The 23,370-nt window shown below is 36.0% G+C and overlaps 1 gene segment (V, D, J or C); it reads left to right on the forward strand.

Moving 5' to 3' along the window:
- The first annotated feature begins 1,517 nt into the window (after positions 1 to 1,517).
- On the forward strand, positions 1,518 to 22,389 carry LOC141362087 (Ig lambda-2 chain C region-like). The segment is given in 4 exon segments: positions 1,518 to 1,523; positions 2,008 to 2,142; positions 2,237 to 2,369; positions 21,996 to 22,389. Coding segments are annotated over 4 exon segments (594 nt in total).
- The last annotated feature ends 981 nt before the right edge of the window (positions 22,390 to 23,370 follow it).

The following is a 23,370-nucleotide window of genomic DNA, read 5'->3' on the forward strand; positions in this document are numbered from 1 at the left end:
AGGCTCTTTATTCATTATTTTTTTCATATGAATCCAAACCATTAATAGTTTCGATTTTGTCTACATATCGGTCTATGGCTTCCCTATTTAACCTATCCCGGTAAATTCCACATCCTTTTCGGGATTTTAACATCTTGTTCTTTCTTTTCAATCTCCCAACTCTGCTGCTTCTCCTCGTTCCACTTGCTGTATGTTTACATTTGCGAGGACATCAACATGGCCGCCACTTCCCAGAATGCAACGCGGCATCCCAGCCCTGCATATGAGAAAACGCGTTTTTATGTGTCATGGCAAACAAACTAAATATATTTTTAATAATTACAAAAATGTTTTTCATTTTAAAGTTTCTAAATGTTCAATTTTGTGTAATTCTCTGAATATCAAAATCATTTCATTAGGTAAATGGTAAATAAATAAGTCAGAAAATATGACTGAAAACAAGAAACACCAATGCTCGCAATTTTAATATTTATGAATAGGAATAATTTATAAAGCTGTAAAGCTGTAAACACATACATAATTTATGCATTAGTCCTTTCAAAACGTCAATATTATACGTTTCAGTGTGTTTTTAAACGTAACTAAATGTACATATGGTACAACCACACTGAAACGTAAAAATACACACAAATCTGAAGCATGTGATCTGATATGCAAATATGGATTTAAATATGTATGTCATGACATCACAACACAACTTTACACTTTACTGACTGTTTGTTTGTTTGTGTTTTTCATTTTCCACTGATAGTTTTTGTGGATTCTTGTCTATAAATATTTGAAATAATTCTTGATCTGTCATAGATTAATAAATCATAACAGGAGATGCATCAGTAAGTGTTCAGCATCATGTATTATTATCACCTGAACAATATCAAGAAATATTTCTAAATGTGGATACACAGTTTTATATGTAATGTTTAGGGTGAATTATCAGTGTTTAAATTGTTTATTTGTAATATTGACAGTATAATGATGTTAATGTGCAGTTCCTCTTTAACTGAAGGAGGTTTTTGTACGACTCTTTATCACTGTGTGAATATAAGTTTACTGTTGATGTAGTGATAACTCTGACAGTAATAAACTCCTTCATCTTCAGTCTGAACTTCATTGATGCTCAGAGTAAAATCTGTTTTTGATCCACTGCCACTGAATCTTGATGGAGTTCCAGACTGTAACTCATTTACTTTTTTAATCAAGAGTTTAGGAGCTTCTCCAGGTTTCTGTAAGTACCAGGATAAAGGCTGAAAACCCCAGCTCTGGTACACTTCAGGATTAGTTTTACAGGTGATAGTAACTGTGTCTCGTAGATGAACAGATTTGACTGCAGGTGTCTGAATGACGGTCACTTCACCTCTTGATTCTACATAAAGAAAATAAAAATATGAGTAAAGATTCAGAATGAATGAATTATTTAGCACAGAGGATGAAGTTTAATCAGATGAATTTTAATGTTGTTCTCACCTCTGAAACAGAAACAAGTTAACATCCAGATGAAGATGCTGATGAAGGTCATGATGACTGTGAGTTTAGATTTCTGATGATCAACTTCTGATGCGTCTATAAAAAATCCTCAAGTCTTTCCAATGCAAAGAGTCTATGCAAATCTTCTCACAGGTCATCAGACTGTGCCTTATTAAAATACTTTCATTATTTACAATGAATTGATAAACATCATCAAACCCCAAATTAAACAAAATAATGAAAAAGTTACAATGTACTGTATGGACTTTCTGATTTCAACAAACACCGTTGAGAATAGATTATGAAAATTGTATTGCTCAATACAGCAGAAATCTGACTTACAGATATGAATGAGGTGTTCACAATTCACAAAGTTTTTTTCTGTCCACTCTTATCACCTGCATTTATTTTTTATCTTACTTATTCATTTAGCTGACGCTTTTATCGAAAGCGACTTACAATTGCTATATATGTCAGAGGTCGCACGCCTCTGGAGAACTAGGGGTTAAGTGTCTTGCTCAGGCACACAATGGTGTGTAACAGTGGATTCAAACCTGGATCTCTCACACCAAAGGCGTGTGTCTTATCCACCGCACCATCACCAGCCTTGTGGGTCTTAATGAACAGGACACAGAGATGAGATTTCATTCACAGTTTATCATTGACTATTCAGCTGAGGTTTCATTGCAACAAATATCTAGAAATGTAGTCATTTTTCTGTAGTGTCAAAGAAATAAATGAAATATGTAAATAAAAGCATTGTTAAGCATGAATTTGTGTTGTGTTAAATGTGTTTGTTATAGATTCAGAGTTAGTGAAGCGTTCAGAGGTTTTTGTACAGCTGTTCGGTTTGTTTCTATCACTGTGGTGGACGTTCGGCACCGGCACGAGACTGGAAGTTGGCAGTAAGTACAAAATTATTTTAACATTTACTTAATTGCTTTTTAATATACAATTAAGTATCATTCATCTTACATTCATTTTATTTATTCGTTAATTTGTTTGTTTTTAAGTCTCAGTCAGGTTGCTTTGAGTATTAACATTTCATTGGCAGACTTTGTACCATATTGTACTCTTGAATGTGTTAAATGCTCATAGAGCCAAGTAAAAAAATACCTCAATATTTAAAATCATAATTGTGCTATATTAAACTCATGGATAAAATAGTTCCGGTAAAAGTCGAAAAGAAAAAAAGTTTATTCTTGTACTCTTTTATTTAATCCATTTTGCAAACATTGTAAGCGATATTTAACAGCTCTTGCACAAATATTAAATTTTTGAAATTAAAACAGAATAAAATATAAATAAAGACAAAAATTTAAAAGATTAGATTAAGATTATTTGTGTATATTTTTCGTCTTTCCCTCTTTGCTCATCCAAGTATCTGACAGCGATACAACTTTCATGTTTTTCATGTCACTTCATATAAAAGATCTCACTTCAGTTCGTATGATAAACTACTGTAATATATTAATTATTAATTTAAACATAACACAATATTTAATAGATAACTACACTCAGACTTCTCCAATTAAAATGAGAAATTGAAAAACATTGCGCAGAAGAACAAGAAATCAAGAGTCACAAAGACTAACTCACAAAAAAGGTTTTTTTTGTATATTGATTAGTCAAACCATGTTTTAACTACACTGATCATGGTTTAAATATAGTATTTTGAAATCTATGGTTGTCCAATTCATAGTTATTTTGTATTTACCATGGTTTTACTACAGTAACCATGTATTTTTGTCTGTTTTAACTGTAGTATATACGTGGTTAATTTTCATAAGGGAAATGTTATGTCATGTTATGTATAACACTTAATTAAAGAAAAGAAGAGCCATGCAAAAAACTAAAGACATGAACTCAAACGCATACGCTTGATCATTTTAGGGTTTTAATTTTATGATAACAAAGACAGATAGGTTATAGTCAAAACTTTGAAACAATATTTGATATCCAAAATGTTTGTTTTGTTTTACTTTAATTTGTCATTTTTGCGAATCTCTGTATGTCAGGTGTAAGTGGTCCTAAAGTGATCGTCCTGCCGCCGTCCAGTGAAGAGATTTCCAGCAAGAAGACAGCAACAGTGATGTGTGTGGCCAGCAATGGTTTCCCTTCAGACTGGAGTCTGAGCTGGAAAGTGAATGGGAAGATGTCAGGATCTCAGGAGAACAGAGCTGGAGTCTTACAGAAAGACGGCGGTCTGTACAGCTGGAGCAGCAGTCTGACTCTCACTGAACAAGAATGGATCAACAGAGACTCAGTGATCTGTGAGATCAGTCGGGAAGGTCAGACAGTCACTGGAGAAGTGAAGAAAGATCTGTGTTCTGAGTAGATCCTCTCTTCTTCTCATCTCTTCTTCTAATTCATGTCTCACATCAACAACTATTCATACAACACTCTGTGTCTCTGTGCTTTATTCATTCTGTCTGCTTTAATAAAGAAATATTAAATATTGCTTCTTTGTCTTGTGATTTCTTTTGAATTTGAACAATGAGTATATTGATCATTGGCTTGTGTGTTTGTTTCTAAATAAACTTCACTCAATGAAGCATGAAGACATCTGCAGATGTAGTTTATATTTATCTTTTAAACTCTTGTGTATGAACATCTGCTCTGTTCTGAGAGGAACTGAATCTCTTCATCCTGAAGATACAAATATGAGTTGAACTCTCAATTTCACTATTTGACTCTTTATTCTCTGAAATGAGACGCTGATGAGTTTAACTGATGGATGAAGAAAATGAAATCAAATGAAGAAATGTTTTTAACTTGCACTTCAACATTCAAGATTTATTTCTCACATCCACAGATATATAAATATAGCAGTGAAATCTGACAAACTCTCTATAGTCTGTGTACAGTGTTGCCAGATAGAGTTGATGGTTTCCAGCCCAAAACTGTTCCAAAACCGCCCAAACGCACAAAAAAAACCACCAAAAATATTTAAATCAACATTTTTGTTTAATTTGATTAGAGTTTAGTTATTTTTACTTCCACATTTAATGCATCATACTATAGCTAGCGACACCAGAACAGAACCACACACTAAAAGGACATAACTTGTTCACAACAGCTATATGTCCCCTCGCCCACACGCACAATGCACTTTTACAGCGTATATTTAAGTGGTTTTATTATTCAAATACCCAATTCGTTAATAACAATTTCAACAGTGTCTGTTCTTTATCTATTTATATTATTATTAATAATGTATTTTTACTCCTGATAAATAGGTGTGTGAGAGAGAGATTGTAAATATGCTTACCTTATGCAGTAAATGCAGAACAATAAAAGGCTGTTGGTTGAACTTGCAAGGATGCTGAAGAACATATTAACATCTGAACTTTTCAGAACTAGGTACAGTCTGGCTGACGTTTATAGTGCCAGAATTGACTTAATGACAGCCGAACATTTGGTTTTGTTCACCTAAAATGCTCTGATAATTCATCCACGGCTCAAACACGTGTAATTGATGTCCGTTTCTCATTCTGGCTGCAGCCTGCGAAGGTCGCATATGCAGGGTAAATATATGTCATCAAGCCTGGTTTATTTTAGTTAACTGACCATTACATTCGCAAGTCATAAGCATATTACAACAATTTACTATTAACTAAGAATAAAAGGCAACTTTTTAATTGTTCATATTCTAAAACAAGACAGTTTTGATGACGTACATGCGACCTCCGGAGGCTGCAGCATTCGCATTGAGACACGGGCAATGTGTGACAAGCAACGTATACGTTGCAATCCGGAGTCCGTGTTGCAGAATTTGCAGTGCTATTTTCCGATTTTAAAAGGTATTATCCATTGCTTCAGGCCCGGGTCACTCTCCGACTCCTATTTGTAATTTTTTATACATCTTGATTTCCCGCTGAGACTGAGAGAGCTGGCTGGCTGCTATCACTTGTGATTGGCTAAACGCGGACTCGTCATCGGCGTGGCGTCAACACAAACACAGTGGGCGTGTGTTTAGTAACGTCAGATGAAATACATGCACACTTGGGTTTCTTGTTAAATAATTAGCCTATAAAATGCACATTTCAAACCCACCCAACTGATCCCAAACCAGCCCAATTTTTGCACACCCACCCAAGCCATTTTTTACCCGCACAATCAAATTCAAAACCCGCCCAATCTGGCAACACTGTCTGTGTATAAGATGCAGGGGCAGACTTACCCATTAGGCAAAGGTCGGCAATTGCCTTGGGCCCCGCGTTACCAAGGGGCCTCAAAACGCAGGTGTGTACTTCATGGTGAGCTGCTACTTTTTGCCCCTGGTTTACATCAAGATTCCTAGAAGACTATCATAATTTTGTTTAATTAGGAATTCTATTTAAACATATTTTGTGTTTGAATGCTATTATTACATCTGCATGAATGTGCCCCCCATTATAGTTTAGAGTGGATCATTCCATATATTCCAAACAAGTTTTAGCAAGCAGAGCTGCATGCAGCAGCGAGTGAGTATGATACATTAAAAGAGCGAATCTGCAAGGAAATAAACTAACAGTGAAACATAGCTACACCAATGAAACAGAAAAGATGATTCACACAAAAACGTAGGCAAAGTTTTCGCTTTTCTCAACACAAACACAACCTCTTTTCCATCAGACACAGCTCTCTCTCGGCCACGGACACTGTTAGTGTGCCGGTGAGCATGCTCCGCCAATAATACAGATTCTACAGTTTGTCTAATATAAGCGTGTAATCTCAGGTACAGTAGCTTTTAGGTAAGTTTTAGTCCGCCGAAATGTCTGCCCAGCACCACTAAAGATTAGCCTGGGTGCCAGCCGATCTTAGCCCCGCCCACCACAATTTGAAAAACGGGGGACGATCGGTCTGGGGACTCACCGTTGAGGAGCTACTATGCGAATACCAAAACCGCCCGATGAATCAAATTGTGAGGGCGGGCTTTATACGATGATGGACAGATGATCAACAGTAACGTATCAACCACGTCACCAAAGAGCGCGTGTGTTCAATCTGTTTACAATGAAATGGCTGCCGCTGGTGAATTCAGATGTGTGGATTCTGACATTGAGTCTGTTCTAAAAGATATCGACAGAGCATTGATTTAAAAAGAGGAACAGAGAAACGCGATCAAGGCATTTGTTTATGTTTTCGCCGTCCTTGCTATGGAGGACAAAGTTAAAGGGCGTTTTGCAGGTAAAATTTTTCAACGAATTTGTGCAATTTGCTTGTTGATAATAAACATTTAAACTGTTATCCATTGTATTTTATGTTGTTGGGTATCACAAAACCCGAAAAAGTATGAAAAAGTACAGCAATTTGCAATGATTCTCCTTTCCCTCACAACGCACTGTATGACGTCACGCTGGGGAGAGAATTGACCAAAGCCGCCTTGAGAGCATTGAAAATGACTATAGAAAGACGAGTAAAGTACAGTTCTGATAGCGCAGATAATAGATAAATACATAGATAGATAGATAGATAGATAGATAGATAGATAGATAGATAGATAGATAGATAGATAGATAGATAGATAGATAGATAGATAGATAGACAGACGGATAGATAGACAGACAGACGGATAGGCTAGTATAGAGAGATAGGCAGACAGCCAGATAGCATAAGGTTAGCATATCTTCGTGTAGAAAGTAAACAAACAATTAACATACTCGTGCATGCTGGCTTGAGGGGGTCCATGATCCTGCCTGAAATGGGTGAAACTTTATGCGATCTTCAGCACAAACGGTTTTGGCAGCATGTCTCTAATCCTGGAAGGTGAGTGAAGCACGTCACGTCTGTTCGCGGGCACCAGCGACCCAAACGCACTCACTTTCTTACAGCCAGTACCGGAATGGCAATCGAGAGAGTCAGGACTTTCCCGGGCCGATCTGATAATAGTTATACATTTCCAGTTATATTAGCAACACCGTCTGGCGGCGTGATGTGCGCCGGTTCCCGCAGCCCGCTGGTCAAACTGTGCAGGCAGCCTCTCTGCTCAATAAAGTATATAAAAGTGCTCAACCTGTTCGGCAGGTCCAAACATGTACAGGATTTATAAAAATACGGTGATCAATGAGCGGTTCCTCCTAGCCTGTCGTGATGTAAAAAGCCGCCGAACGCCTGTTTATTACAGTATGTATGCGGTCGGATCCGAGTGTGCTGCAGCTGCTGACTGCTGCTGCATAAAATGATCGTGTGATTCGTTATAATCGCATAAACAATATAACAAAGCATCCTTTTATTTCACAAAACAATATATTTGAGATATTATTTGAAAGACTAGTAAGTGTGGATTAAGGATGTTTAAAAATCTCTAGCCTGGTGGTCAGGACATGAATGGATCAAATCAGCAGATTTGCGAAGTTTTATTTATCTCCACATATATCATAAATAATAATTAGCAAGGTAACTTTGCAGTATAACACATTATATATTTCCTACGATGTATATATGATTTCCAAATTATATACGTAAGTATTAAACAGCAATAAATGTCTCATCTATCTCTATGGCTCTGGCTGAGTCTTTCTCCACTTCTCCCCAACGTGACGTCATCGCAGAATTGCGTTAAAAAAACCGTTAATACCAAAAACGTAAAAAAAGTGGTCTTTAAGACCATTTTTGAGACATTTTAAAAATTATACACATATCTTGAGTGATTTATGTACCCATTAATCGACAGTGGTGGTTAACCTGCAACATACACTTTAAAGAAGCAACTGAAATGGGTTTCACGGCGATGCAACTCGGCGTGCACGACGAGATGGATAGCGGTCATTGCCAGCTTCTTTTCGGAAGCCTGGAATCGTGACTGCTGAATAAGTGGAGGGACATGCTAGCTCCGATATTTTTCAAGCCAACGTATAGCTATCGTGTTGGATGAAGTTCACCTAACGTACAAATGGTAAGAGATAGTCTTACTGTATGACTTAGTAAATACTTAATGTTGTGATATAAATGAAATGTTGTAAACATAGTAGGTGTTGATGTACCTTCGCTAACTTAGACTTAGTATAATTACAATGATGTTAGTATCATTGTAGCGAAATAACTAGCAGTTCGGTCAGGCTGCTAAAGACGCCATTTCAACATCACACACTCCGTTGCTCTGATTGGTCGTATGTCTATCCAATTGAGTGCAGAGGCATTTTTCGGTTGAGACACGCCTCATAATTTTAGCTCAATGGAACGGTATCAGACTCAAATTCTGACTAGAATTGAGTATGACAACGTCAGGCTAACTAAAGATTGTAATTCATCCCCAATCTGCACACAAATTTGTGATCGCTTTATCTCATTTAAATCTCATATGAAAATGGTAGCATGCTTCAGCTTTGCCCTGTATATCACTAGCGAACCTCAAAATACAAAATGTGTACATGAACTGATAGATGACAAGTGTATAGTTCATTAATATAAAAACTGTTTACATAATGTAATGCAGAAGCAATACATGACGCTTTACCATCCACTGTATAAAGTCAAATTTCACCCCTTGTTTATCTTATCTCAAGTTCTTAACACCTATGATTGCATTATTTTAAAACCATATTATGTTTCTTCTCATCGTATTATGTTCATTTGAATACAAAGTACTTTAATTTAAAATATATTGTGGATGTAATGTGGCATTAAAAGAAAAAAATTGTAAAGAAATTCAGTACACAAAGTAAAATAAAAGTACATAAATGTTATACACATCTTTTTACCATGTAGTACTGCGGTTAGTATAAAATCCAATCATATTTTATTCAATTCAATTCAATTTTATTTATATAGCGCTTTTCACAATACTCAATTGTTTCAAAGCAGCTTTACATTAATAAAAGCAGTAAAAGCACAGAAAAACGACAGATAGCATAACATAATACACAATAGCATAAGCAGTCAAATTTGCGGCGGCTATGACGCGACATTATGAGCGAGCATATTACTAATGTTACGTCGAGAAGAAGAAGCTAAGTTAAGCCCAAGCAGGCTACCTCCCCGGGGTAAAAAACCCCCTAGGAGAAAAAAAACAAAAACCCCGGGTTGTTTAGCCGAGGAAATAAAAATAAAAGTCCTAGGAGGGAAAAACCCTTGGGAGATATACATGTATATACACACATATTAACGGATAAGGAGCTTAAGCAGAGATTAAGCATAGATTAAGCAGAGATTAAGCAGAGATTAAGCAGAGATTAAGCAGAGATTAAGCGGATATTAAGCGGATATTAAGCGGGTCCTGCCGGTGGTCGTTGGTCAGGCATCAGCTGGGCATCACATTGAAGGACGACCAGTAGATCAGAGGTGTGCCGACTTTCACATCTACCGGAACTGGGTCTGTTTGTCCCATTGTCCTCAGGTTCGAGGACAGGACAGGGAGAGAAAAACAAAATCATATTAGCGTAGGGGCCGTTCACATGTAATGCAAGTGTCACACAGTGATGTGGTTGAATCAGCTTAGTTTCAGACAGACTAACTATTGCAGCATAATTATATTATCCCCAGTTGAGGATTTTGCAAATTGGGGGCCCACTGCGACGGTATATATGGTAACTAAGGGTCACCTTCCGATTTTTAAGATAAAATGAAACCTGTCGACCCGTTTGACTAAGGCCTGTAACCCCACTGTCGTCGTTAATGCAGGTTCAGTGGCAAACGGGTCTATATTGCATACTATTTACAAGATCACGAAAAAACACCAACATCGCAACCTGACCATACGTGTCAACCCGTTTGACTAAGGCTGGAGGCCCCACTGTCGTCTTTAATGCAGGTTCAGTGGCAAACGGGTCTGTATGGCATACTATTTGCAATACAAAGAAAGCGCCAAAATCACACCCCAACCCTCCGTGCCAACCCGTTTGACTAAGGCTGGAGGCCCCACTGTCGTCGTTAATGCAGGTTCAGTGGCAAACGGGTTTGTATGGCATACTATTTGCAATACAAAGAAAGCGCCAAAATCACAACCCAACCATACGTGCCAACCCGTTTGACTAAGGCCGGATGCCCCACTGTCGTCGTTAATGCAGGTTCAGTGGCAAACGGGTTTGTATGGCATACTATTCACAAGAACACGAAAGTTCCAAAATCGCAATCCGACTATAGGTTAAGATAAGATTTTTATTTATTTATTTGGTTGATCTGTGTTATGACCGCGAGTGCTTTGTTCCGTACAGATAACTATTTCGAGTTAAGTACTTTTACTAGACAAATTATGCGAATGCTTTGTTGAAGAGAAAAGTTTTAAGTCTAGATTTAAAATTATCGACTGTGTCTGATTCTCGGACATCGGTTGGTAAATCATTCCAGAGCTTAGGGGCTAAGTAGGAAAATGACCTTCCACTTTTAGACACTTTTGATAGTCTAGGGATAATCAAGAGACCAGAATTTTGCGACCGTAGTGTGCGTGATGGATTGTATTCTGATAGTAATTCTCTAAGATATGAGGGTGCTAGGCCATTTAAAGCTTTGTAGGTGATTAGTGATATTTTAAATTGTATGCGATATTTAACTGGTAGCCAGTGTAAAGATGCCAGAATTGGGCTTATGTGGTCATATTTTTTAGATCGAGTAAGTACCCTTGCGGAAGCGTTTTGAACTAGCTGAAGCTTGTTTACTTGATTTGCATGGCATCCCCCGAGTAGCGAGTTACAATAGTCTATTCTAGAGGTCATAAAAGCATGGATAAGCTTCTCTGCGTCAGATGTAGACAGTATATGGCGTATTTTCGATATATTTCTAAGATGGAAGAATGCTGTGCGGCAGACGTTGGCGATATGACTATCGAAGGATAAGTTGCTGTCGAACATCACACCTAAGTTCCTAACCGTGGAAGATGGTACCACAGTGCAGCCATCTATGTGCAACTTGTAATCTGACATATTATGTTTGTAGCGATTCGGTTCAATAATAAGTATCTCTGTCTTATTGGAGTTCAGCTTAAGAAAGTTATGTGCCATCCAGTCACTAACATCGCTAAGGCAGTCTGTTAGCTTAGAAAACGTGTGTGTTTCGCTGGGATGTGAGGAGATGTAAAGCTGGGTATCATCCGCATAGCAGTGAAAACTTATGTTATGTTTCCTGATAATGTCTCCTAGAGGTAACATGTATAACGAGAACAGGATAGGACCTAAAACCGATCCCTGCGGTACACCGTATTTAACCAGGGAGTGATATGACTCTTCCTCGTTTACATAAACAAAGTGATAGCGATTGGTTAGATACGACCTAAACCAGGCTAGCGCCTGACCACTGATACCAACATAGTTTTCTAGTCTATTGAGTAAGATTGTATGATCTATTGTGTCAAAGGCTGCACTAAGGTCTAATAATATAAGAATTGAGATTTCACCACGATCGGATGTTAATAGGAGGTCATTTGTAACTCTAAGCAACGCTGTCTCTGTGCTATGGTGGGGCCTGAATCCTGATTGGAACTTTTCATATGTACCATTATTTGTCAAGAATGTGCGTAACTGGCTTGCCACTACCTTTTCTAATATTTTCGAAAGAAAAGGTAGATTTGAGATTGGTCTAAAGTTATTAAGCTCTCCCTGATCAAGCTGCGGTTTTTTAATCAGCGGTTTAATAACTGCTAGTTTGAAAGCTGTTGGAACATATCCTATTTCTAGCGATGAGTTAAAGATATTTAGAACCGGGGTTGACACTACAGGGAATACCTCTTTAAGCAGTTTTGTGGGAACGGGGTCTAATATACAGGATGATGATTTGGATGATGTAACTAGTCTAGAGAGCTCATCTATTGTAGTAGGTTTAAATGAATCAAGATGTTCGTATGGTAGTCTAGTGTTAAGTGAACTAACGGGTTGAGTGGTGGCTGCCTGGGTAGCTACGATGTTTTCCCTTATAGACGTAATTTTGTTAGAAAAGAAGTTCATGAAGTCGTTACTATTGTGTTGAAGTTTACTATTGGTTTCTGTTTGTTCTTTATTTCTAGTCAGTTTTGCAACCGTGCTGAAGAGGAAACGAGGGTTATTATGATTCTCATTTATAAGCCTGCTAAGATAGGTAGATCTGGCGGTTTTAATAGCCTGTCTGTATTGTTTATATAATATTATATAATATAATATTAATCTCAACCTCATTGGGGGCTGAAACTTATGTAACCTAGAGAAACACACAAACACAGACCAGCTTTGTGTGTGTGTGTGTGTGTGTGTGTGTGTGTGTGTGTGCAGCTGCAGTATCTGTCAGGTGTATCTGTTCAGTCTGACTGAAGGAGGTTTTTGTACGACTCTTTATCACTGTGTGAACACCCAGCTACCACTGATCTCATGTACACTCATACAGTAATAATCTCCTTCATCTTCGGTCTGAACTCCACTGATGCTCAGAGTAAAATCTGTACCACCTCTTGATCCACTGCCACTGAATCTCTGTGAAATGCCATCATAACGATCTGTTACACCAGTAATGATGAGTTTAGGAGCTTCTCCAGGTTTCTGCTGATACCAAGATAAACCCCAGCCACTTATTCCAGTATCAGTTGTACACTTTATATTGACGGTTTGTCCAACAGAAACAGATTGAGTATTACTCTGAGTTACAGTAACTCCTCTGGATTCTGTTGAGAAGAAAATGATGTTTAATGAAATATTAAAGAGTCAAAAACATTCAACTTAACAACAAGCTTTCACTTCTGTTACCTGGAATAAAAACTCCCAGAATCCAAATGAAGACGATGAAGAAATTCATTTGTGTTTGTGTGTTTTGTAATGATGTTGTGTTATAAAATGTTTGTGTCAGACAGTTATAAAGACTCAGAGCACTGAAGCATGTGATGATAATGCAAAGTGTTTGTCTATGGAAATAAACTTGTAGGACAGGTGGACAAGTTTTGGTTTTGGAGCTGGACCATAAAACAATAAAAAACACATTCTGTGTCTATTTTTGAGAGACGTGTTGTCTCTCTCCACAGGGGTCACGGATACACAGGAACTGATCTGTATTTCACCCCCTCTCTCTTCTCCTTTAAGGTTTTGGTTACTGGAAATATACTAAACACATGTACCATTGGATATATCATATGTTGTGATGCTACAAAGGTTTCATCTTCATGTTTGGTGTTGTTTTAAAGGTCATGGTGCGATGGTTAAAAAGGTCTAATTTCTATAATGCTAAGAGAAAGTATATCAAAGTTTAAAATTTAAGACATAATCTGTACTCCTGTGATGGGTGTCAACTCATGAGGAGATCTAGATTACAGATGGTTAACAGTCCCATTTGGTGCTCCTTTAGGTCACGAGAACCGACCAACCAAATCCTGTTTTGAGATTTTATTATTCTTTGTCTCATTCTGTGTATATAAGGTGGCTTGGCAAGAGACTCTGGGAAGTATTCTTTAGCAAGAATCTTCCCCACACTTTGGGTGTGTGTATTCAACATTATGGAAGACATCTTTAACAAGAATCTTCCTAGACCACTTTGTGTGTCTTTAATTGCCAGGTATGATTTGAATCTTGTGAAACGTTCATTTTTCTATGCTGATCTTTTAGTGAATGTTTTGATATATTTGTAATTGATTGATTTGAATAACCAAATTATTGATTTAAGTGTAACCTGCCTGGCAAAATAAATTGTTAATCTTTACTCAGTTTGAAACTTGTCAAGTCTTTTCTTGTATTCTAAGTATTTAAGAGAAAGATACCGAAGGGGGCCTAGAATAGGAAAATTACCTCTATTGAAAATATGATGTGTATAATTGCCTCACTTTATAGGTTGGATGGAGAAATGCCTCAACCTAAACTATAGATGGATCCTCTTATTTTCAATGTGTTTTGGAGAAACCTCTACTTTTAATTTAAGTAAGAAGGAGAATGCCTCTACGCCCAGCTGTATGGAACTGCCTTAGCACCTTCAGGATTATAATTTATTCTCTATGTATATTTAAATAATTATGAGAATGAAAACATAATAATGATAAATATAAATTATGATCAGCATCAGAATAATATTGATATTTTATAAATTGGAGTCAGATTATAATTTAAACACAGAGATCAAAGAAATTAATTTAATCATGATATGGAATTATTCTTCTAGAAGCGCTGAGGAAGGAACGAACACGAGACCCCTTCGCCCACTCCACTTGTATCTGTCGTTGGGCTTGTGGGTGGTACCTTACAGCTTGGTGACCCCGACGTGATGACGTATACCACGGGACGTGATGACGTAGTACACCCGAACAAGTGACGTGGTACTCCAGGAAGCTTTCCAGCGCGACATTCAACCATAACAGAGTATTCCATTCATCGCAAAATAGGAGGTTTAAACGTCTACCTTTCTGTCTGCAGCTGTGTTGGTAAGTTGATTTTATTTGCCTATTAGAAATGTTGAGGGTGAGCATAAACGCACCCGTATGTTGTAGAATGGGACGTTAAACTCCCATTGAAAGTCCGGAGAAATCCGGTTAGGCATGAAAATTAGAATAACAACACAGCTGTCAGAGAAATAATAACATTGCGGATAAGGAAATAATATATTTCCTCGCGTTCCGAATCAAATATCCTCTCCTGCGTTTACACTCAGTAGGAGTGAGTATTACATGGACTAATGACTAAATGTTATCGTGGTACATTACGCAAAGTCGTAAATTTGAGTCTAAAAGTGGAAACATCGCCGTGGCGATTATGTATTTGCGTTGTGGAACGATCTCGCAACTATATCTGAAACCCGTAAAGTAAGTTATTAGCGAATATCCATGAATAATAAAAGTCCAGTCGGATGAGATGAGAAAACTCCGTGCCCAAGTCAATGCGTCCACGTATGTAAACAAACCTGCGCACACAGGCGATAATAAATAACTCTGTTAATGGAAATACACAGCATGACAACAGCAGTGTAGATGAGAATAAAGATCTTTTGTTTGTTAAAGCAACGAAAGATAAACTTAAAATGGAGTAACATCTTCCAAATTTTATTCTGGTTCTCAAATAAGGGTAAGCATTGAATTAATACAGTAATAACTACATTTAAACTCCCTGGATGAGATTTTATGTTGTTCACAGTACATGTGCAACATTTATAGAAACAAACTCATTCTAAGCAAGAAATAACTTAATTAAAGGGATGTTGTATACATTTAAACTACAGTGTATGTTAAAGTGTTTGCATTATGAGAAGTGAATTTCGGGCTTACATGATTGATATGACAAGAGCAAATGTTCGTATTAATCTTTATAGGATCATTAAATGCAGTAAACTATACATTTTACATACTATACATGATGAGTTAAGGAGATAATTGTAATTATGTTGAATGAAGGAGAGATGGAAATGTATAAATGATTGAAGGCAGCATTGTTGGGGTTAGAGGTACAGTGCATGCAGAGTGGAACCAGGAAGTTTTGTTGCAATTCCTTTATTAATGCAGAATTTATCATTGTGTAAATAAGGTAAATTGAGCGAAAGCTTTGACTGATGCACAGCAAGATAATGATGAAACTGCTAAAATGGTCAATAAAACACATGTGATCTTATCTCACTGAGAAAGAATCACCACTGAGATCAAAGGGCTTAAACCCCCTCTCAGAAAAGATCTGCTGTTTCTCCTTGTTTCAAGGGAAATATGTTAGCTTGGTTATAACAAATAAAATACATCATTGTTTTCTGTGAATCAGTCAAAGTGATTTAAGGCCACAATTAACATCATTATATACAGTACAGTGTAGTCATCAGTGTTAAAAGTGCTAGGCTTAGTTTTTTCTCTATGAGATTGTGGAAATTGTTATTGAGCAATTTGTTATCTAATTGTCTAAAGATTGTGAAAGTCATAAAAATACATATTATAGCTGAGTCCTAAAGTCACAGCAGGAATACAGAATACCTGTTTAAATTGAATCAGTCAGAGCTAAAAGTCTTTTTACACTTCTGTATCTGTATCTTCAGGTTAAAAGTTTATGACTTTAAAATCTAAAGCAAAATGTGTGCCTTACGTCCTATTCATTGATTACTTTTCATATTCAAATAGAATCACATCTAAAGAAGAGTTAATGAGACCTCAGCTAAAACATGGGAAAATTGTGCCCAATTCCAGAGGGTCACAAAAAACCCCAGCTGAGCAATGAGTTAAGCTCTGTACCCAGCATGTGATGCGGTGCATTGCATCCTAAAAACAACAAAGAACTGTTGCTGTTAGTGGACCTGTTAATGCAGCTGCTACTGCAGGGTCAATTCACAGAAATGTGTTCTCAATTTTGCAAAAGTACCATCATTCTAGAAGCCCTTGAGACCAGTTATAACATTTATTTTAATTAATATTATTTTTAATATAATGTAATTTATATTATAATGACATTATAATATATATTATATTATAATGGCCAGACAGGCCTAATATGGTGAAAAATGATGCATTACATGCATTTCAAACTTACATGATTAAAACCCACAAAAAGGCCTAGGGAATATTTAGATTCAGATTTATTTGGTCCACTATCTCGTGCCAAAACGGGGGTATGTGTATGTTTTTGCTTGTTGTTCGTTTTGTTTGTTTTGTTGTTTGTTGTTGTTTGTTTGTTGTTGTTTATTGTTGTTTGTTTGTTGTTGTTTGGTTTTGTTTTTTTGCTTTGCAGGAACACTGATAATATCATGGCACAAGATAGCAAACCAAACAACTCTTTTATAAATTTGAAACATCAATTTAAACTGAATCTGATCAGTCAATGTACTTTTATAGTTGGTTAAAAACTGTGGGAAATGTTAAATCATCAGAAATTACAGTCCTACAGGTCACAGAGATTGAAAAGTTTAATAGTGTGTACCATAAACAGACATCACAGCAGTTAAACATGTGAGCTGACGGTACTGAGAACAACTCAGAGTAAAGCCATTTGCCATGTCTTAATGCAAATTGCCCAAAATTTTAGAAATTAATGTTTCTTTGTTTGTTATCTTAACTTTTTTCCTTTCAGGTGGATTACTATGACTCCTTAAGAGTCCTGACACTAGAGACGTGTCTGAGCCCAAATACAGGCACAAACCTAAAATGCAGGAGGTGGGTGTGATAATGCTTTGTGGGGTCATACACATCTCACAGTAATAAACTACTATATTCATTATATGACCTCCCGATGTAGCATCGGAACTAAAATTTTGCAACACAGATTACTTTAGGTTAGAATCCACCCACTTCCAGGCATGAACATGTAATGCACATATTTTCACCATTGCAACAACATAACACTGCGACCTGGTATAAGTTTTAAAACTATCCAGGCTTAAAACATCACACATATGTATGATTAATGACTTACAATCCAAACTCTAGAGTTTGTCATACATGCAAACCCATTTAGCATCTCACACATAGGAGAGAAAATTAAAGGTCAACTTATGATTTTAATTTCATGGTAATATAAACTATTGGGTCAATTTTCTCTTGAGCTAAACATTTCAATGTGCATGGAACATATGTATGGTTATAGTCACACATCAATTGTTTTGTCTCTGATTGTACAAATACAGGTAAAATACGAACTATTAATTGATTACATAAGACTTTCAGATTAAAATAAGTAGTGAAGAATGAAATGGCTAGCATGGCTGCAGACATGTCTAAACATTTCAAACTTTACAAAATGGTTATATTTGAAGTGCTGGCACTTCTAAGGATCAATCACATAAATCAGACACCTTACCATTGAATGTGACTAAACCAACATATATGTACAGAATTATTTGACAACATGCAAAGAATGGTTGACAATGGATAAATAAGAAATTCAGAAATTATTTGATTTAAGTTTAAATTGTCTGGGTATGTTTTAAGTACTTAATTGAATTCTTAGATATACATGGTTAACTTGCATTTCAAGGTTTTGAATAATTCTATTATTATTAAAATTATAAATATATCATATTATATATACTTTAGTATAAATATCTGTATTTTATATACATATAATTTACATTTATTTGTATTATATTTGAATGGTATTGTTATTATATGCTTTAATGATGTATACCACTGGTAAATATGCTAGTTAAAATAACTTTTGCCAGTCTCCCTTTAAAATACACAGATTATATCAAAATTCCACTCTATGTTCAATATGCATAGTAGTGAAGAGTTTCGTAATGGGATCACCTTTTGGGACAAATTATTTTGAAAAAGGAAATGAGACCTTATTTACCATTCGCACCAATATCATGAAACATCTAATAATGTCATGTGTTATTGTAATCCTTCACAACTATTTCTTTCCAAGGAAAGTCAAGTTCGTCAGTGTTCAGTCATTTCATGGTCATGTGTATTATATTCTAATTCCCTCTCATACAGTGGTGCATTCTCAGTGTGAGGAATTCCTTCACCTACGGAGGTCTGACTTTTCTATCAAAAAATACCTTCTGCCAATAGGTAACAGAGGACTGTTCAAAAGGTCAGGAAAATATCCAGGGGAGGACCCCATTAGAGACAAATGCTTTTAAATGGTAAGAGGAGACAGCTTCCATGAACAGAGCACATGCGTTTGGCTGACACAATGGACTTTGTACAACAAATTTCAACCAGATCCATTTGGGAGATTATCTAACTACGAGAACCACAGAGATTCTGTCCATCACAGACACCTGTTCAGCACAGTTAAGTTCCTGCTTTGATATCTGCAGGCATTGTTTAACATTACAGGTGTTCATCTTGAAAAGACTGTTACATTTACAAAGGACGTATGGAGACCCAAGAAGTCCACCCAAAATGACCCCTTGGATACTCTGACAGTTTCCCAATGGTCAGGGGAGGAGATGTAGGACAGGTGGACAAGTTTTGGTTTTGGAGCTGGACCATAAAACAATAAAAAACACATTCTGTGTCTATTTTTGAGAGACGTGTTGTCTCTCTCCACAGGGGTCACGGATACACAGGAACTGATCTGTATTTCACCCCCTCTCTCTTCTCCTTTAAGGTTTTGGTTACTGGAAATATACTAAACACATGTACCATTGGATATATCATATGTTGTGATGCTACAAAGGTTTCATCTTCATGTTTGGTGTTGTTTTAAAGGTCATGGTGCGATGGTTAAAAAGGTCTAATTTCTATAATGCTAAGAGAAAGTATATCAAAGTTTAAAACTTAAGACATAATCTGTACTCCTGTGATGGGTGTCAACTCATGAGGAGATCTAGATTACAGATGGTTAACAGTCCCATTTGGTGCTCCTTCAGGTCACGAGAACCGACCAACCAAATCCTGTTTTGAGATTTTATTATTCTTTGTCTCATTCTGTGTATATAAGGTGGCTTGGCAAGAGACTCTGGGAAGTATTCTTTAGCAAGAATCTTCCCCACACTTTGGGTGTGTGTATTCAACATTATGGAAGACATCTTTAACAAGAATCTTCCTAGACCACTTTGTGTGTCTTTAATTGCCAGGTATGATTTGAATCTTGTGAAACGTTCATTTTTCTATGCTGATCTTTTAGTGAATGTTTTGATATATTTGTAATTGATTGATTTGAATAACCAAATTATTGATTTAAGTGTAACCTGCCTGGCAAAATAAATTGTTAATCTTTACTCAGTTTGAAACTTGTCAAGTCTTTTCTTGTATTCTAAGTATTTAAGAGAAAGATACCGAAGGGGGCCTAGAATAGGAAGATTGCCTCTATTGAAAATATGATGTGTATAATTGCCTCACTTTATAGGTTGGATGGAGAAATGCCTCAACCTAAACTATAGATGGATCCTCTTATTTTCAATGTGTTTTGGAGAAACCTCTACTTTTAATTTAAGTAAGAAGGAGAATGCCTCTACGCCCAGCTGTATGGAACTGCCTTAGCACCTTCAGGATTATAACTTATTCTCTATGTATATTTAAATAATTAAGAGAATGAAAACATAATAATGATAAATATAAATTATGATCAGCATCAGAATAATATTGATATTTTATAAATTGGAGTCAGATTATAATTTAAACACAGAGATCAAAGAAATTAATTTAATCATGATATGGAATTATTCTTCTAGAAGCGCTGAGGAAGGAACGAACACGAGACCCCTTCGCCCACTCCACTTGTATCTGTCGTTGGGCTTGTGGGTGGTACCTTACAAACTCAACACACATCAGAGCTTTATCTTCATAGAAACACATTATACAGTCTGGATTAATAACACATTGAGATTAGATGAGAAGATATCAGGAGCGTTTATGATGTCTTGTGTGTCTTTGTGTCTTTGTGTCTTCAATATTGTGAAGTTCAAACATTCAGTAAATGTGTTTTACTACAGACAGACATGTGTCTTTAAATTCACTTTTATTCTTGTGTTACATGTGTTTACACTTCTTCACAAGTCTATGATGTATGAATATTTGCTGTGATATGATGTGTTTGTTATAAAGTCAGAGTTAGTGAAGCGTTCAGAAGTTTTTGTACAGCTGCTCGATTTGTTTCTATCACTGTGGTGGACGTTCGGCCCCGGCACAAGACTGGACGTTGGCAGTAAGTTAATAAATAATATTCAATTTAATTCAATTACATTCAGATTTATTTTTATTGTGCTTTACAAGGTTTTGCATTGTTTAAAACAGCTTTAAAGAAAATATATTTTAATGCAAAGAGTAGAAAAATAAGAAAAAAAGGGAAAAAAATATAATACGTCCAGTTTTCATATTTTCATTTGATATTTGTGGTTCTTAAAAATATTTTTATTTAATGTATGTTAAATCTTTTGTTGCTTTTGTTTCTCTTACAATCATTCAAATCTTGGTAACACTGTACAATAAGGTTCATTGGTTAAAATTAGTTAACTACATTAGTTAATATGAACTTCACTTATACAGCATTTATTAATCTTTGTTAATGTTAATTTCAGCCATTACTAATACTTTATTTAAATGTTGTTAATTTTAGTAAATGCACTGTGAACTAACATGAACAAACAATTAACAGCTTTATTTCTATTAACTAACATTAACAAAAATTAATAAATAATGCAAATGTATTGCTCATGGTTTGTTCATGTTAGTTAATACATTAACTAATATTAACTAATGAACCTTATTGTAAAGTGTTACCCAAATCTTTATCACTTTTATTATTAAACATCAAAGTTAATTTTGTTAAATGTTTATCATTATTTTATTACTTTGCAGCTGCTTTAGACGTTGTTGCTCTCAATCTCTTATTTACTAAGAAATTAAGTTTATATTTTTGTTACTTGCATGACTTCTTTATGTTAAACTGATTGTTTTATTTTGCTTTATATCTTTTCTGAATGTATATGCCGAACATTGATCATTTCTACTTTGTGATTTGTGTTTTATATTAAAGTAGTTGAAGTTCATGTCTGCTGAACATTTAAAAGATGTTAAATTTATAGTCAGATGCTTTTGTAAAGACAAAAATGAGATTTAAGATTTGTGTGTGATTTTGAGCTTGATATGTGAGGTCAATTCTTAAACTTTTAATCAATAATATAATTAATTATCTGACGAAATATATTACTGATAAAATCATTGATGCAGAATGTTGTTTAATATTCAATGTATAATTGAGAAAAACATTTATAACTCAGATTTATTTGTTCTTCTGTTTCTCTGTTTTTCTCAGGTGTAAGTCGTCCTAAAGTGATCGTCCTGCCGCCGTCCAGTGAAGAGATTTCCATCAAGAAGACAGCAACAGTGATGTGTGTGGCCAGCAATGGTTTCCCTTCAGACTGGAGTCTGAGCTGGAAAGTGAATGGGAAGATGTCAGGATCTCAGGAGAACAGAGCTGGAGTCCTACAGAAAGACGGCGGTCTGTACAGCTGGAGCAGCAGTCTGACTCTCACTGAACAAGAATGGATCAACAGAGACTCAGTGATCTGTGAGATCAGTCGGGAAGGTCAGACAGTCACTGGAGAAGTGAAGAAAGATCTGTGTTCTGAGTAGATCATCTCTTCTTCTCATCTCTTCTTCTCATTCATCTCTCACATCAACAGTCTGTGTCTCTGCTTTATTCATTCTGTCTGATTTAATGAAGAAATATTAAATATTGCTTCTTTGTCTTGTGATTTCTTTTGAATTTGAACAATGAGTATATTGATCATTGGCTTGTGTGTTTGTTTCTAAATAAACTTCACTCAATGAAGCATGAAGACATCTGCAGATGTAGTTTATATTTATCTTTTAAACTCTTGTGTATGAACATCTGCTCTGTTCTGAGAGGAACTGAATCTCTTCATCCTGAAGATACAAATATGAGTTGAACTTTCAGTTTCACTCTTTGACTCTTTATTCTCTGAAATGAGACGCTGATGAGTTTAACTGATGGATGAAGAAATGAGCTTTGATCAGATTCAACACTTCACAATGAGTCTGATCTCAGAAGTCAGATTTATATATTGAATATTTAGAGAAGATCAAATGAAGAAATGTTTTTAACCTGCACTTCAACATTCAAGATTTATTTCTCACATTCACAGATATATAAATACACAACTATAGCAGTGAAATCTGATAAACTCTCTATAGTGTGTGTATAAGATGAATACTTTATAAATGTAAATGTTGAGGAGTCTGATGGTCTGAATGAAGAAACTCCTCATGAGTTTGTGTGTGATTTTATCAGACTGAACAGAGAGATCACTCACTCGTCTCTGACACTCATAGATTTCTGTCTGAACTCACTGATAGTCTTCACTTCAAAACACAACATTCAGCTGGAAATGAAAAACTCAATGATTGATTATACTTTCAGCCAAACTAAACTTAGTGTTGAGACGCGCTGCTATTTTATACACAGACCAGCTGTGTGTGTGTGTGTGTGTGTGTTTGTGTGTGTGTGTGTGTGTGTGTGTGTGTGTGTGTGTGTGTGTAGACTTTACTAAACCTCTTGAGAGCATCATGGTCATGATAACTAGATGTGCTGTAGCCCCCCCTTCTGACAGCATTGAGAATTTAAAAAAATATCATCAAATGTGATCAAATATATGTTACCAATGCTA

The sequence above is a fragment of the Misgurnus anguillicaudatus genome, chromosome 25, assembly GCF_027580225.2.
Source record: "Misgurnus anguillicaudatus chromosome 25, ASM2758022v2, whole genome shotgun sequence".
Taxonomy (NCBI): Eukaryota; Metazoa; Chordata; class Actinopteri; order Cypriniformes; family Cobitidae; genus Misgurnus; species Misgurnus anguillicaudatus.